The 16842-nt window shown below is 48.5% G+C and overlaps 1 protein-coding gene across 1 annotated transcript; it reads left to right on the forward strand.

Annotated features, from left to right (window-relative positions):
- Positions 1 to 694: 694 nt before the first annotated feature.
- On the forward strand, positions 695 to 15967 carry LOC125947193 (uncharacterized). The gene is made up of 5 exons (XM_049671591.1): positions 695 to 802; positions 1861 to 2060; positions 7123 to 7555; positions 13256 to 13494; positions 15449 to 15967. The coding sequence occupies exons 1-5, from the start codon at positions 695 to 697 to the stop codon at positions 15804 to 15806; spliced, it is 1338 nt and encodes a 445-aa protein (XP_049527548.1). The 3' UTR covers positions 15807 to 15967.
- Positions 15968 to 16842: the final 875 nt, after the last annotated feature.

Here is a 16842-nt window from a genome sequence, read left to right on the forward strand (position 1 = left end):
GGAATTCCGGAGAGAAATGGAAATCGTGGATGGTGCAGCTACTGTGGAAAGCTTCATCAGCCAAGAAGATGCCCAGCATGGGACAAGACTTATGCCTTATGCAAGAGGAAGAATCACTTCGGCTTATGCTGCTATAACGCCAGTGTTCATGAAGTTAGCACTCCACACTCCGGCGATGCACAATAGCAACAAGCAGCAAACAACTCGGAGGAAGACTTCAATATTTTAACAGTGTGCATTGACAGCGTCTCAGGTCAGCGAGATGGGATTGTGAACGGGTTCGTGACTGGCGTCCCGACGAGGCTCAAGGTAGACACGGGGGCGCAAGAAAAGATCCTACCGTATATATATGCACAGTTCCGCAAGCTCCGCTGCAGAAAACCCATCCTTCGCCCATGCAACACTGTGTTGACGAATGACGACGGTAACATTATTCAACACTTCGGAGAAACGACACTACCGCTTCGTCTGGAAGGCAGGCAAGAAAACGTACCGTTTTTTTGTTGTCAAGAAGGGCCGGCAAGCATTGCTTGGCCTGAAATTATCTGAGCAATTCGGACTTGTCTCACCAGTGTATGACGTTGGCAGGGCTGAGCCAGACTGGCAGGATGAGTTTCCTACGTTATTTCGAGGTCTAGGGTACACTCAGCGTTCATATCATCTTGAGTTGTGTGAGGACGCACGGCCCGTCGCTATGCCTCCTCGGCGAGTGCCCCACGCACTGAGGGAACCGCTTCGGAAGGAACTCGCCCGCATAAAAGCGGCAGGAATTATCGCTAAGATCACTGAGCCCACAGACTGGGTGAGTCCGCTTGTCATAGCTCGCAAAAAGGATGGCCGACTGAGAATTTGCATGGACCCCGGTCAGATAAATCGAAACCTAAAGTGTGAACATTACCAACTCCCGCGTCAGGAGGACATTGAGGCAGAATTAGCCGGTGCCACCCTGTTCAGCAAGCTAGACGCTAATTTCGGGTTCCATTCGATCCCTATAGATGAAGGCTCCTCTAAGTGATGCACGTTCGGCACCCCATTCGGAAGGTACCGGTTCAAACGCTTGCCGTTTGGGATGGCGTCAGCCCCCAAAGTGTCCCAAAAAACGCTGAGCGAAATATTAGAGGACGTACCGGGAACTCGTGTGTACATCGACAATATCCTCGTCCGGGGGATAACGAGAGGAGCATGACAAGCGTCTTCGTGTGACGTTGGAAGCGGAAAAAATGGCAGGACTAACGCTCACGCGTATTTGCCACGGAGGAAGTAAAATTCGTGGGTGACCGCATAAGCAAAGCTGGGATCACGCCGGTCCCTGACCTAACCAGCTTTATTATTAACATGCCCCGTCCTTCCAGCAAGCTAGAAGTACAAAGGTTTCTGGGGGCGGTAAACTATATTTGGGAAGTTCCTACCGAATCTCTCGAAGAAAACAGAGGCCTTGAGGTCCCTGATAAAGCAGGAAACCGCGTTCTTATGGAACCCCAGCATGATCACGAATGGAACAATTTACTGGATATAATCACATCAGCGCCTATTCTAGCTGTTTTTGACCCAGCGAAACCATTGAAGGTCTCGGCCGATGCGTAAAGCTTTGCTATAGGCGCTGCACTGTTTCAACAGCATGACGAAGGCTGGCGCCCTGTGGCCTATGCATCGCGTGAGCTTTCTAGCGCCGAGTCCAAGTATGCGCTGACTGAGAAGGAGACACTTGCTGCAAATTTTGCTTGAGAACGCTTTAGAGACTTCTTAGTGGGTTGCAAAGTCATAGTCGAAACGGACCACAGGCCGCCTCTTTCGATAGCAAAGCAGAACTTGTGTGAAATGCCCCCACGTCTGCAGTGACATTTTTTGTGACTGTTGCAGTTTGATGTCTCCCAGTACGTGCCCGGGAAGCAGTTGATCTTGGCCGACACCCTGTCGCGAATCCAAGGGGCAGCCGCCCATAGCCGAGACCCTGACCAGGATGACGTTACTGTCCACGCTGCTAACGTCCTCTCAGTCTTAGTGAGTGACAACATGAAATCCCTACTGGCCTCGGCCACTGGGGAAGATGCTGAGTTGAAGCAAGTCATAGAGTCCTTACAGAAGCAGAGACCTGTAGTGAGAGAACTAGCTGCATTTTCCTCTGAGCTATCGTATATTGATGGAGTTCTGCTTCAGGGCAGCAGAGTGGTGATACCCAAAAGTCTACGTCATGAGATGTTGCAGCGCCTACATCAAGTACAAACAAGTGCAAAGCCCGTGTAAGGCTGCTGATGTACTGGCGAGGAATGGATGCGGACATCGCGACATTGGTTAGTCTATGCGAAACTTGTCAGTTTGCATACCGACTACCCGCAGAGCCTTTGGCACTAAGAGAAGCCCCGAAGCTACCATGGCAGCACATTGGCGTTTATCCTTGTGAGTACGGTGGTCGGAACTACCTAGTAGCCTACTGTGCTCACTCGAACTACCCCGAAGTCTAGTGCGTGTCCCAGACAACAAGTAAGGCAGTAGTCGCCAAACTTTCTATGATGTTTGCCCGCCATGGAATTCCGTTGGAAGTGTGCACAGATGGAGGCCCCCAGTTTGTCTCTCCTGACTTTAAGGAGTTCAGAGACAAGTGCGACTTTATCTACACAACATCCAGACCACGATTCCCCAGGTCCAACGGCTTGGCTGAAAAAGGAGTTCAGGTAGTGAAACCATTATTGTAAATGCGAGCACGCAAACGAAGATTTATGGGTGGGACTGTTGAATTACCGAACCCCACTGGAGGATGGGTGGACACCCTGTGAGCTACTCATGGGCACACGGCTTTGCGGAAGGCTGCCGGACTTTTCAGCCCCCAATGAAAATCCTGTACACAAACACTCTCAGAACTTAACACGGGGTCGACCTCTTCCAATGCTGCATGAAGGAGCTATTGTGAGGGTACACCAGGACTGGTGGTGGGGACCTAAGGCTCAAGTATAGGGCTCTGTGGCCCCAAGGTCCTACAGGGTTCGCACGGAAGCAGGTCAACAGTACCGGAAAAATCGACACCACCTTCTAAGAACAAGTGAACCCTTTGAGCCGGAGGCGGTCCCGGAAGATGACCTTGTGCTAGTTGCTGAGCCCCCAGTGGTTCCATCACTCCCAGCAAGGACACAAACTCCACGGGGCCCCGAAACTGCAGGGCCATCCCAGGAGCACACTACAGGAGAGCACAACCCCACCTCTGCGGTGCCACCAAATGTGAACCCTACGACTCCGCCCCTACGACCTTCTACTCGAGTGCGAAAGCCTCCAGGCTACCTGCGAGACTATGTGACCTCCATGCCTTGAGAAGCTTCGCCAAAGAAGGGAAGGTGTACCGGTAGGGGGCCGAGCGCCAAGGACGTCTAGCAACACTGCCGCACGAGAAAACTATATAATGGCGAACGCCTAATAAAGAACGCTTTTCTCACAGTTGCAACGCTGTGTGCGTGTCGCTTATTGATACACCGGTAGCTTCGTATGCGCTGTGCTGTCGACGTTTAGTTCGCGTTGAAGCCAGACGACAGACAGCGCGAAGGTCAATTTGCCCGCTGCTGCTGGCGCGCCTTCTAACTCCGGCGTTTTTACAGCGAGTTCCCTCGGTCATCGAGCGAGATGTGTTCTTGTTTACCTAGACGCGCGTGACACGGTGCTTGTCTATTCAGTCAGTAAGCGAATGTTTACAACTTTATACGGCCCATTAAACTACAATCCTTGCTTCGTATAGCTCTCTACTAATTTGCTATCGCAATCGATGCAATATCGCCTTTCGAGCGAAACTGGGACTTTTTATTTAAGGAGCTGTAGCTTGTCTCCTGCAATATATGTCACTTGTCGAATTAAATGAAACTAGCGAATATTTTAGGCTGCCGCAGATTTTCATTACAAGGAAAGCGCCTTCAGGACAGTCTCCTTCGGCAGTGTAGGCGGGGCCCTTATTTTTTCAGTGATCCTCTACCCTGGGGTGTTGAAAGTAGCTTTCTGCTATGCTTACTGCAATGCCCTGTTTAATTTCATGTGTTCCACAAAGAGCCAAAAGATACAATTAGCATAATATATTTAATTTACAATTTCTTTTTCAGGACACTGGTTCAGATCATTATATTAATTCGTTACATTGATTTATGCATTTAATTACTGAGTATATCATTTTCTTACGTTATTCTGTTATTCTTAATTTGACCAGGCCTTCAATGGGTTGCGTCACTTCACTGAAAGCAAACAACGCACAAATCAACCAGCCATTCGCTGACAGTCGCGACTAAAAGAAAACAGAACTCACGCGCATGATTCTTCTTAGCCTAGTATTTTCCCAACTTACCCGATTCTTAGCCAATCTCCCATAGTGGATATGAGCCACTCATAGAGTGCCCCAACCAACCAAAGCCCCACACGGGGTTTGTGCCATTTTTCGCAGCACTCATCACCATCACTTGGAAAGCGCGAGGAGAGCGGAAGAAAGCAACCATGCTCGCTTCGACAAGAAACCAAAGGTCGCCGTCACCGAGGCGTTCTTCGCCGTCCAGCACACGACGAGTATGCTTCTCCGATACGACGATCACAGAGAACACCGACAAAACCAGCCCGAGCTCATTGGACATGGTCCCAGCGGTTCACGGCGAGGACCTTCGGCTGACCTTGCCTGGTGCTCACAGCAGCTCGGCCACTGATGGATTTTGGGACCGCTACAGCCCGCTGCACTACAGGCCTGACTTCGCGTCTGCGGATTCTTCTACAGCTTCACTGTTCGGGAGACCGCCGCCATCGACGACTGCATTGTTCGCGGACCGAGCGCCGATCTGCTCCCAGTGCCTTCTTGCCAAAACCAGGGTGAGCCTGCATAATTCACGAAGGATTACATTCTTAACGGTTGTCACCATGAGACATACGAGAGATGTGGTATAAATTTGAAAAAAAAATTATGCGTGGCTCTGCTATCGCAAACACCAGAGACCAGCGGAGCTGGGGAAAGCTTAGTAAAGTAGTGGCATCTCCGCTGGTCTCTGGTGTTTGCGATAGCAGAGCCACGCATAATCTTTTTTTTTTTACATGCCAGTGCAGATTGAGAATGCCAAGATGTTCTCCTCTGCGACGCTTTGTTTCAGCTTCCCTAGCGCTCGCTTCAGTTTTTCAGAAGCGACCATTGTCCAGTTCTCTGGTCGAAACCTGCCGAGCCGCCGCCAGAGGCATCGGCTGCAGTCACGGACATCGGGCGCGTTCGGCGCGAACGCGAGGAAACGCGGTCGACGTCCGCAGCAGCCCTACACGTCCCGCTACCACCTGCCTCTCCACTTCTTCCCACTACCACCCCTCTCCACTTCGCATCCGCTAGGCTGCGCGATGCTATTATTATACTCAGCTTTCACTCTCTCTCAGCTCTCTCTCCCCCAGCTCGGCGAAGCTGTGGACGACGGAACTCCACTCTCCCTCGCCACACGTTGCATAGCTGTTGCATCCCTTTTCGTGTCGCCTAGCATTCCTCCTCTCCACTTAGCTGGGCATTTTCCGATCCACGTCGGGCACGGCTGGAGCTCAAGCTTAAACAGCTCCGCTGTTAAAATGGTGAAAGGAAGAAAAGCGAAGTTCAGGGTGGAACAGGATAATAGGGAGACATGCACCGATATTCGTAATGCAAAGTATTACTGGTGATATCTAGGGAAAGGCAGGCTTCACGGAAAAGATTTAAAGGTCTCGTGAACCACCTCCAGGGCGTGGTGAAAAAACACAATTTGCGGATAGCATACGCTGCTGTGAACGTCTCAGCCAAACTTTGCAGTCCTGCGCGACGCCTGGAACTCGCAAGCGGAGCGCGAAGTCACCTTTCTTTCAAACACTATCTTTTCAGCAGAAGCCTGCTCGTCACTCTTTCCTGGAGGTTTTATTTCGCAATATAGCGGATTCCCATACACGGCTGCTATTGGCCAATAGCTGACGTCAACCAAGAATGGTGTTTACATAAATGCGCTTCTTACTACTGCCCTTGTGTATATTTATTGACGCCGTTTAATAAACAGGCTGAACTAAACGAAAATCAGCTTTCGAATTTATTTAAGAATTACGTACTCTCGGAAGAAGCCGACTATCCTCTGCTCACTCTCGGCCGCGGCCGCTCGCGTAAGAACGAAACTTGGGCCTCCCTGCTTATCGGTGTCGTAGCCGTTGGGTCTCTCTGATTTCGACTACGTTTGAACACAGAACTAGCATCGAACCACGCGAAACTTAAGGTCAGACCACATGCACGCTTGCCAGCGTGAGCTCACTCCTGGTCGCTTCTGGTTAGACGCCTTGGCAGACCGCTTTGTTTTGAGCTATTGATAGTGCGTCAAAATGCGCAAGTTGGACGTGGCTACTATCCGTCGGTCAAGCTGGCGCAGGAAGCAGGTCCGACCCACGTAGCACGGGGGAGCACGTAGCATATGTTCCAGACTGGAGCATATGAGCGCGAGGACGCACTCAATCCCTGTCGTGCGCAAAGCGAAAGCTGAGCATACGCACTACAGTTGCATGTAGTTGCGGTCTGCTACGTAGCGTAGATACCGCGGTCGCCGCGGTGTGCCGCGACGAGTCCGCTGGCTGAGCGCACTGCGGTTCGGTGAAGACAACCGCGTTTGGCTACGTTTGGCGCGTCGTAGGCGCTAAATCGGAATTAGTGGCATCTAGCGTGAACATCTGAAATCAAATTTGAACTTTGCGCCATGGTGACGTTCAGTAGATTGAACGTTGTAAGCACGTCCCGCTCCACCATATCCTTCGCAGTGCAAGGGCATTGAAGAATGAACGGGAGCACAGCGAACGGGATCATACGCGACCTTTTATTGCCAATAACTCCGTTTCTTCTGAACGCATTGATGTACTTTTTGCGGCAAAGTATTTCTGGCATAGTCTACTTTAACTTCAAATGAATTTTTCGACTTCAGTAAAAAGTTGTTGAGGGTCCCTTTTAATGGGATGCTAGTGATGATGACAGAATACGCTCTGAACAGGCGCTACCTATCTTATGGCAACGATAAAGCAATAAAGGATTTGGTAGCTCGTCACTACGCAGGTGCCCTCTGGCATTTCATAGTCACGAGAGGCACAAACCTTCTTTCACTTTTCCTCCGCTTATGTCACTTCCCCGCGGCGCAGTCCATACTGCGTGAGGCCACCATTCGGGAGCGGCTGGCCACCCGCCTTCGAGCAGCCTTCCTCAGAGGACATCTTCCAGTCAGCACCACCTGCACATGACAGCGGAACTTCGGGGCTCTCCTGGCTGCGCAACATCGGCGTCGGCATGCTGGTGGCTGCGATGCTGACCGTGGCGCTGACCCTGGCGCTGAACATGGACCTGCAGGACTCGGACGTCGTGCCATGGCCAACCTCGCCGATGCCGGGCGAGATGGAGAAGATCGGCTCGGGAAGGATCGCCATCCCTGTGAGGCCGATTATCGTGCCGCCTGGCCGAAGACCCGGAGCCACGTTCCGCCCCATATCTGAGGCGCACAACGTTACGCGAGCCCCACGACTTGCTGCGAGAGCGGAGCCATCCCGCCTGCCGTGGCCTTACGCCGACAACAAGACGGTGAGGGAAGGGGCAGGCTCAGTGTGATATAATTCCCGCTAAGGCCCTTGCATACCTTGCACTCTCTTCTTTCAGGATATAAGGCAATAGTCTAATTTAATGGGTTTTTTTTCGTTCTTAAGTGCTGTTTGACACTAGAGAGTCGCTTTTGCTATTAAAATGCCCACCATCACGACTCGCTGGCATCTGCTCTTGCAGAAAGTCGCAGTGCAAGGACATCTATGAATACTGTGGCACACTTTGGCTAACCTTCATATCACTTACAAGCAGGAATATCTGGGCGTTATCTCTGCGGTCTTCTTGAGACTGGTTCTCGATATCGAGGCATGAAAGTTTAGCCGCCTAGCTAATAAGTAGCGCACCGGCGTTTTTGCAATGTCACTGGCTTGGACTGGCGTGACTTCAGGCAGCACACGTTTTTTATTCGTACGAGGTAACTCGAGCCTTGAAGCAACTGGAGCCTTCAATGACATATTCGAACGCAAGGACGCGTCAAAACGCACAATTTTAGAAGACGCCATGATTAGAAGAATTTCGCATCATTGCACGCGCTATAAATATGCACTAACCCCCGTATTCAGAAATGAGACGTACCTTAAAGCCCGTGCTTAACTTAATAAAAACAGAGTCCTATAGTAATTTTTTTAGTGCGAGGCACTTTAAGGGCCCGGGCTGTCGTCGGCGTCCATCGCGTGTGATCTGTCGTGATCACGCTCAAAAACAAGTGCTCAAAACCGTGTCAAAACAAGTACAGAATTGATCAAAACAAGTTCAAAATAAACTATTATGATTAAGAAAACACTAAAGGATGGTAGAAGCCTTAGTCATGAGCATGACTCAGCAAAAATGATAATGAGTCAGCGAGAAAAGATTAACACCCGAAAACCACTGAAATGGGTTGTGATGTGGGTACTAAGTGAAGGAAACACTAAAGGATGATGGCAGAAGTCATAGTCAAGAGCATGACTCAGCGAAAAAACTGTGGCTCCAATCCACGCTACGAAGGTAGTTGGACAGCGAAGCTGTAAACGACACCCACAACGATTACCCATTGTGCCATCACTTGAATTCACACACGTGTCTCTTCAAAGAGTGAAACCAGAGACACTGGCTTCACGAGGGTGCTGAATGCCGTCAACCCCTTTCGAAGAAGCTGGAAACCTAATCTTTACCGGAACGCGTCGGAGGGTGTTCCCATTGCTCACACGCGCCTTATCATCCATCATGTGGTTTTCATGCTTGTTTTGTGGTTTTCCTTTGAAAAGGAGTGCTGAGCCGTATGCTGTATGCCTGATTTCAAAGGAGATTTACTGTTTGTATTCAATTTCAAGCCCGGTGTTTTTTTGCTTACGCCCACACGAAAATTTCCTTGGCTGGTAGAGGTATACAGCTTCGCTGATAAAAAACATTCACTCTCAAAAACCACTGAAATGGGTTCGGACTTGGGTAACAAGTGAAGGAAACACTAAAGGACGGTGGTAGAAGCCATAGTCATGAGCATGACTAAGCAAAAGAATGTTGCAGCGAGCAACCGTTGGCTTCGGCTGCGGCCGGACGATTTGTGGAAACTCTGTGCAGTTGCAGAATGTAGCTCAAATGCATTTCCAATCCAGCTAAAATCCTGCTCAAATCCAGCGCTTACAGTAGATCCAATTCTGCTCAAATACTGTGTTGGTGTAGTTCAAATCGATGGGAAAACAGCTTCAAAACAAGCGCACAATTAATCAGAACCGGTTCAAAATGATCTAACATGATTCAGAATAATTTAAAAGGCAGAAATGATGAAGCAATAAGAGCATTAATTAGCACAAACTCGTTCAAATCGGTTCCGAAACACCAGACTGGTACCAGCGCAGCGCAAGAGAGGGCGCCACCACCCCACAAGCGCTCGATTGCTTCTCCCTCACGCGCTACACCAGCACCGGCACGTCACTGCTTCGCACTTCCCCAGGATTCACGTTAGTGGAGCGTTGCGCTGCTGAGCACGAGGTCGCGGGATCGAATCCCGGCCGCGGCGGCCACATTTCGATGGAGGCGAAATGCAAAAACGCCCGTGTGCTTGCGTTGAAGTGCACGTTAAGGCACCCCAGGTGGTCAAAGTTAATCCGGAGCCCTCCACTACGGCGTGCCTCATAATCAGAACTGGTTTTGGCACGCAAAACCCCAGAAAGAAGAAGATCGTTAGTGGAACTGCATTACCGGTGGATTTAAACTACACAAGCGCAGGATTTGAGCAGAACTGGAGCTACATTAAGCGCTGCATTTGAGCAGGATTTGCGCTGAATTGGAACTGCACTTGAGCTACCTTAAGTGCAGGATTTGAGCTGGATTGGAACTACATTTAGCGCAGAATTTAAACTACACAAGCGCTGGATTGGAGCTACATTAGAACTGTATTAAGCGCTGAATTTGAGCAGAATGAGAGCTACATCAAGCGCGCATTAACTGACACATTTGAGTTTTTTCTTGTCGAGGACCGCTCATGACTCACGGACCGCTGGCGTTAAAGAAGAGCACAGGACAACTTCTCTACGTTTTCTGGTCACCAAACTTCTATGGGAAAGCTTCATATGTTGACGAAGGTAGCCGCGACGTGGCGCAGCGTCGTTTCGAGGGCACTTGGCAAGCGGCGAAAGAGACTAATTTACAGACGTGTTCAGTGATCTGCGCAACGTTTCCTACTGCAGTGTTGGAGACGCGAGATAAGCAGTCCATTCATGCGAATATCACTAAATTACTAAGTGATATAACCACAATAAATATGCACGTTCTCTTCAGGGCTGGGCAGCTATCGAAGATACATGTATCATAGATACTCTTTGGTTATCTTGTATATGTATCATGATACATTCAGCAAGAGGTGTATCAGTATTTGCATTTTCGACACATCATACGAAGCATCGTGTATCCTAAGCTACAAGATGCACGTTTGTCAAAATACACAAAAACCTCCAGAGTCACTGACAGGAGTCAAAGTTTATTCTAAGAGACAACACATTTCTTGCCAACTCATTTTTCTGATAACCAAGCACGCTTGAAAAAATTGAATGCGGTGCCGCAGTATTGATAATAAATAAAGGTTTGGTGTATTTATAGTTACAGTCATTAGACAGAATCTTACAACTGCAGAAGGGAAGTCATGCCTAGTGCTCATAGCCTTTTACTATAAACTTCGTGCTTAGGACCAATTTCAAGAAAGACGTTCTTAACCCGTGTCGGTGAAACACATTGCTGTTCCACCTAACAGTTTGCGATAGAGCATTTCACTTCAGTGCAGAGACACATTATCTGGAACAGAAACGCATTGAAGAAGTCGAGTGCTTTGATTGCACTTTATCAGAGCTTATCGAGTCGCTTCCGAATATCCACACAGACGGTCCGTATAGAATTCAAAGCCGCGAAAGCAGGCGTAAGCAATAGAGCGTTGTTTTATTGGACTAACACTGTTCGCCGCGGTTACCCGGCTGCCGCTGTCGCACATCATCCTCCGCGCCATCATGCTGTTTGAAGTCACGTGACCTGAAATACACTTTTTGCCAAATTATTCCACGACAGCAGCACGGAATTTACAAGCAGTTCACCATTAGGAATGATCTGGATAACCTGTGTAAGAACAATGCGACTGCTGTCACATTTAGAGAAGCTGGGCAAGGAAGTATACAAAGTTACGGGGAAGCCTGTTGTCTGTGTGCTGTCTGCTGTCTGTGTGCTTACTCATTGGCTCCAGCCTAGAGATGTAAAATTTCGTGAAATTTTGAGGGGCGTGAAAAAAAACTGGTTTCTTTCATGTTTTTTTCCGAAAAATTGAAAAAGGAAGATTGCGCACAGAGCTATAAAAATCCGACACATCTATTTCTTTGACACTGAAGAGAATATAATTGTTACATTATTGCATCACAAAAGTCTCAGCAGAGCTTCCGCGTTCGAAATCCAGGCAAGATTTCACGTCAAGGCATTGATTTCACATCAAAGTGTCAAGACCGACATTTGTATCAATATGTGTCCGATTCATTTACACTTGACGCGTCAACGCTTCTCTGTGCAGCGGACGAAGCCTTCCGGAAATTGAGGTTCGTCTGCACGTACACAAGTTTTAGCACGCGATCCCCTGCGAGCCTGTTGCGTAGCTTGGTGTGCACATTTGCAAACTCCGAACAGTTTCTTTCACATGCCGCAGGAGAAAAGGGTATCTCCAGTGCGCGACAGGCAAGGCGTTTCGGGTTTGTTGAAGCGAAGTCCTTGCCACCATGTGGGTGGATCCAGGTGCTTCACAAACTCCCATACTCCTCCTCTTCACCAAATTCTCTTGCAGGTTCTGTGTTCTGCGACGTTACACGTTTTATTTTTATATCACTGTTGGAAAAAAAACGAGAAAAAAAGTTTTTTTTCGAAATTTTCAATGTTTTTTTCTTTTTTTTTTTTGTTCAGCCGCTTACATCTCTACTCCAGCCATCGTTTCCTATTTTCCATCGCAGGTTCACTTACATTTCTCCTACAATCTTTAAAACTCAAGGACTACGTCCTTATTGACCTTTACATACTTACATTGTCATTCAAACAGAACATGCTTTATAGTTTCCGCGCGCTTCCGAGATGCTATTCAGATGAATAGTCGCCATCGGTAATTTTTCTTCTAAGCAACGCGTTCAGAATATCGTATATCCTTATATGGGTTCGACGAGTAGTGCTCTGCACTTTGAATTATCATAAAACATCTCTCTTTTGATTTCATTACATATGTTTTTGGATAGCTTGCTTCCTCTACATCGCCCCTACTCAGTATGGAGTTACTCCATCTTGGATTTTAAGTTCACCACGCGTTTCTCTGCCGCTGTCGGTGCGCCCGTTAACTTAATTTTAAGTGTGGTTTCGTGGCACATTTGCACAATCTCTACGCTGCAAGTCAACACCTTTCGAAAGTTTCTAATATTTTTCCACGTTTCTTCAAAGCCCTCTCGTGAGAATGCGAAAGACGAGTCTGTTGCCAAACGTGGGCCATCTATGTCCTGCACCCGTTTGCGAGCACATTTCCTGGAATCTTAGATCTCAGCGCTACCAATTACATTCCGCATGCTATCTCATGCGGAACATTATCCGATGTTACTTTATCTACCTCTTTGTCTGACGGGCTCAGAGTGCCATCAAGATGCACTTTTTGCAAGATCATCATCAGTGGCGCCTACTGTTCCACCTTGATTTTCAACCTTCCCTTAAGATTACGCGCACTTTGAACACTGAGGCGGAGGCACACAAGAGGCTTTCGCTGACTTCGATGACGAGAGAAGAGATACTTTTCGCAAAAAACGCAAGGACTCGCTCGTCAGAGACACACGAGAGGGTTTCGCCGATCACGTCCTTTCATTTACTGCGAAAAGTCGCTATTCTCGCGTCATGTTGTCCATAGATGGCACATCATCGGTTGTTGGAACTGCGCAGCTAGCACCTCCAACGCATTCACACACTTTCAGCTATTAGGTATTCCTGCTGGACACTGTGCTGAACTAGACACCTCAGTTACTTGTTATTTTTCTCTGTTCGTGCTTGACACTTGAGTGCATATTGTGTGCGTGTATACTAGATATACGCGGGTCATTCCATGCATCAACTTTGTCATCTGAAGTAGCATGCTAGACGTATGGCCGGGAAAACATCTGCCTCACCCATAAAAGAATGTATCTCTCTCTCTCTCTCTTTCAACAGCTGTCGCACCAATGCGGCAGCCATTTCTACACCTACTGCTACGAAGGCGGCAACGACGTGTACTACAGCGCCACCTTGCGAACCTGTACTTCGACGGAGGCTGGCAGCGTGCACGTCTGTAACCGCGGCGCCAACAGGTTCACCAGCATGGACAGCTGCCTGGCCAGCTGCGTGCACGTCGCCAACGGGAGGCCTCAAGACCGTTGCTACGAGGCCACTCTCTTCGCCACCTGCTCTTGGTGAGTGTTCCCCAGAAGGTTCATAGTTTGAGAACCAGTACGGCTGTTAAAACACGCAGCAGTGTAATGACAGTAATGCAGTAACGATACAAACATCTAGTAAATATAAAAAAAACGTTTACACCATTGTAATTTAGTAACGTGTAAAGGAAATGTGTTCCTCAGTTAATTTATTATGCGAACGTACTTTTGTATCGCCTCTCGAAATAATGTATAAAGAAAACAATAAGCATCTTGCTCCACTGAGAAACTCAACTGCGGCCAAACATTCTGGATCATAAAGTGCGCAATAGTCGAGATGCCTATACTCTGGTGTAGATGCGAATCAGTGCTCCGAATTTAAACACTGAAATAACTATAGCACTTTCCAGCCAGGGACCGACACGATCATCCTATTTCCTAACTTAAGCAGTTGATTGCAGTGAAAGCCAGCGTTGACCGAAATGCAGCGTCAGGAACGCCTCGCGCATGCGCACTACGGCACGCTACGCTTTTCCTTCCACCACTTGTATTCGTACTCTACTACAATTATGCTTTCAGATGGATTAGCTATTTCATGAAGCACATTTGCGAAAAGTGTGTCAGGAATAAAGGCGAACTCGGCAAAGGCCCCACTGTTGAGGGATCGCCAACGGCGTGTGCTTTTACTGTCCGGCCTACCAATCACTGGTGCTGTTCCTCACGAGCCGAATGCTTCACCAGATTGCAGGGTAACCTCTTAGCGATGTCTAGGAATTTACAGGAGCTTTTTGAAAGGTTTGTAGGTGTGCTGGAGGTTCACCTATCACGGAATGGGGTTTCGTAAGCGCTGTTCGCGGTAAGCGAGTACAGGGATGCAATGGGTCACTGACTTAATAGAGAACGGGGATGCTTTTTGATGGTAGGCAATATAGCGTTTTGCAGACGGTGGTAGCAGCACTGACAGCCGAGGAACTGGCTATGGTGTGGGAGTGGTGGCAAGACGGAATAATGATGTACATTTGGTGCGGCACCGGCATCAAGCAGCTATATACTGCCGCCGCCTCAATCGAAACCAATTTAAAGATAACAGGCAACGAGAGGAAAATTCACGCAATAAGAGCTCTTCATCCCAGTCAGTTTTCGTTTTAGCGAGCCTGAAACGACGAAACAAGTTAGCTCGTGCTTCCCATAAACTTCTTTAAAATCTCGCTATCCTGCTAAATATTGTCTCGGGCGGGCTTTAAACTACTCGAATGCGTTCGCTACCCGAAAGTAGCCGTTATCAATACTTAACAAAGATTTATTGTTTATGCTCATAACTGCGCATAAATGCATTATCTATACAAGCAGGCTTTCAACGTGGCCCTGCGATAGAAAACAGAAGCTTCTTGTCGTTTCTCTTGCTTCAGGGTCAAAATTTTCGAGCACAAAAAAAAGCAACTCCGTATTCTCGCAAACGAACAGTATATCAATCTTGACGTGAAAGTATAGACCAGTGGGGAACGCATTGGTTCTCTGATTCTTGTTCACGTTCGCCAAGCTTGCATCATTTAGAATTAAGGATGCAAGTAAAACGCACTATTATCAGCATAAATTCAGAAGGTAACACTTCCGAAAATACCCCCTACACGTTGTTCCCTTCGAATGCTCACCAGTCATTGCAATATAGTAGCTGAACTGATAATCTAAAACGTACAACTCCGGACTACTTGCATGCTTAAAAACCGGCTACAGAGCGATTACACGCCGAACATCCACATGATTGCGAGTAACCGGCCACTCTTATCGCTTATTTCATCTTCTCGTTTCAATTTATGCTGTTGCTACGTATACAGTAAACCACAGACGTTTCCGTAGCACGGGATCTCCGAAAACGTTCAATTTCCGATCAGCCTGTAACCGTATTGAGCTTTTTCTCAGATCTCGCGTTCCGTGTGATTTTGTGGTTTACTGTACAGTTGTGCCACTTAGCCGCGCTACACTATACGTACAGGCAGGATGCGGCCGAGACGTGGTGGTACTACGACGGCACTGTATGCGCCCAGTGGAACTTTCCCTTGGGCAACTGTCCGCTACAAGACGGACGGCTGTTCCGCACCCGTCTCGACTGCGACCAGGCGTGCGTCCATCGGGAGGGAGGAGACGGCGAACGACGACGCTGCGACGCTCCCGACGCCGCCACGTGCACGACGCGGCAGTTGAAGTACCCGTACTTCGCCAGCATGCGGGAGAGCGGTCCCGCCCGCTGCGTCAGCGCATCCAGTCACGAACTCAACGCGCACCGCTGCCTCGTCGGGCCGAACCGATTCGACTCGGTGGCAAGCTGCGAGCGGGCCTGCGTCGATTCTTGACGCGCTCCGCGAAGCGTTAGTAGTTTTGTACGCAGCCTGCAGTGTTGAATCCGCGAATAAAGATGACGGAAGCGTTGCTGTATACGGGGTGTCCCAACTATCATGCACCAAGAAATATGCGAAGGCTACGTAACTGGACAGAACCAAGGTAATGTTGTTTACCGCCGCTGGGACACACTCTGATTATTTTTTTGCATCCCGCCTAATTACAAAAGTATCCTTAAATAATTCATCAACTTCTCAAATATTATAAATAGATTAGAAGTGTCCATGAGAAAATCGTAGGGTAGCATGAAAACCTCCCGATACAACTTTTTGTTGCTCAATACGGGGCTTCATAAATGTGTTTTTCCGAGCGTGACAGAGGCCCGCGAATACACGCGAAGTGCATCGAGCGGCCCAAGTCGCGCGGCAATTTTAGCAGTCATTTAACCGAAGTATCATTTAGGCACCGTGAAAATGTGCATCTTCTCTGATAACATGTTCGCTTTGGAAGAGAGAGAGAGAGAGAAACGTTTATTCTTGAAACAGTGTCCCGAGCGAGGCCCGGTATAGTAATTTATTTTTGTGGCTGTTTAACTTACGGAAGAGGCACATTCTTATGAAATCACTACATGCTAACTTAAGGGAACCATGCATGCATTCGGCAACTCGCTACGTTGTTGTGCCGGTAAAACGGGGACGATTATACTTTCTAAGCACAGCTTGTAAATGCTGTTACTTTAAAAAAAATTAGGCAATACGCCGGTATTGCGATCTCGGCAGCTGATATAAAAGCAGCGCTCTTATGCAGACGAACAGGTGGCATGAACGTTTTTGGCCAACCAGAGCCCTCTACGGAGCTGCGGCAGATGGGAGGGGCACTCACAGTGACGTCACGCTGTTTGCAAACAGGGAGATGTCTATCGCTTTTCGTCACGCCTTACCCTATCGTCGTCACGCCATCGTAGTTATACACTCGTACGTCGCCATCCAGTCGTCCTCATGTCAGCGGCGCCACGCTGTCACCGTTATACCAAAGCCATCGTTTAAAAAA

The sequence above is a fragment of the Dermacentor silvarum genome, chromosome 7, assembly GCF_013339745.2.
Source record: "Dermacentor silvarum isolate Dsil-2018 chromosome 7, BIME_Dsil_1.4, whole genome shotgun sequence".
Lineage (NCBI taxonomy): Eukaryota > Metazoa > Arthropoda > Arachnida > Ixodida > Ixodidae > Dermacentor > Dermacentor silvarum.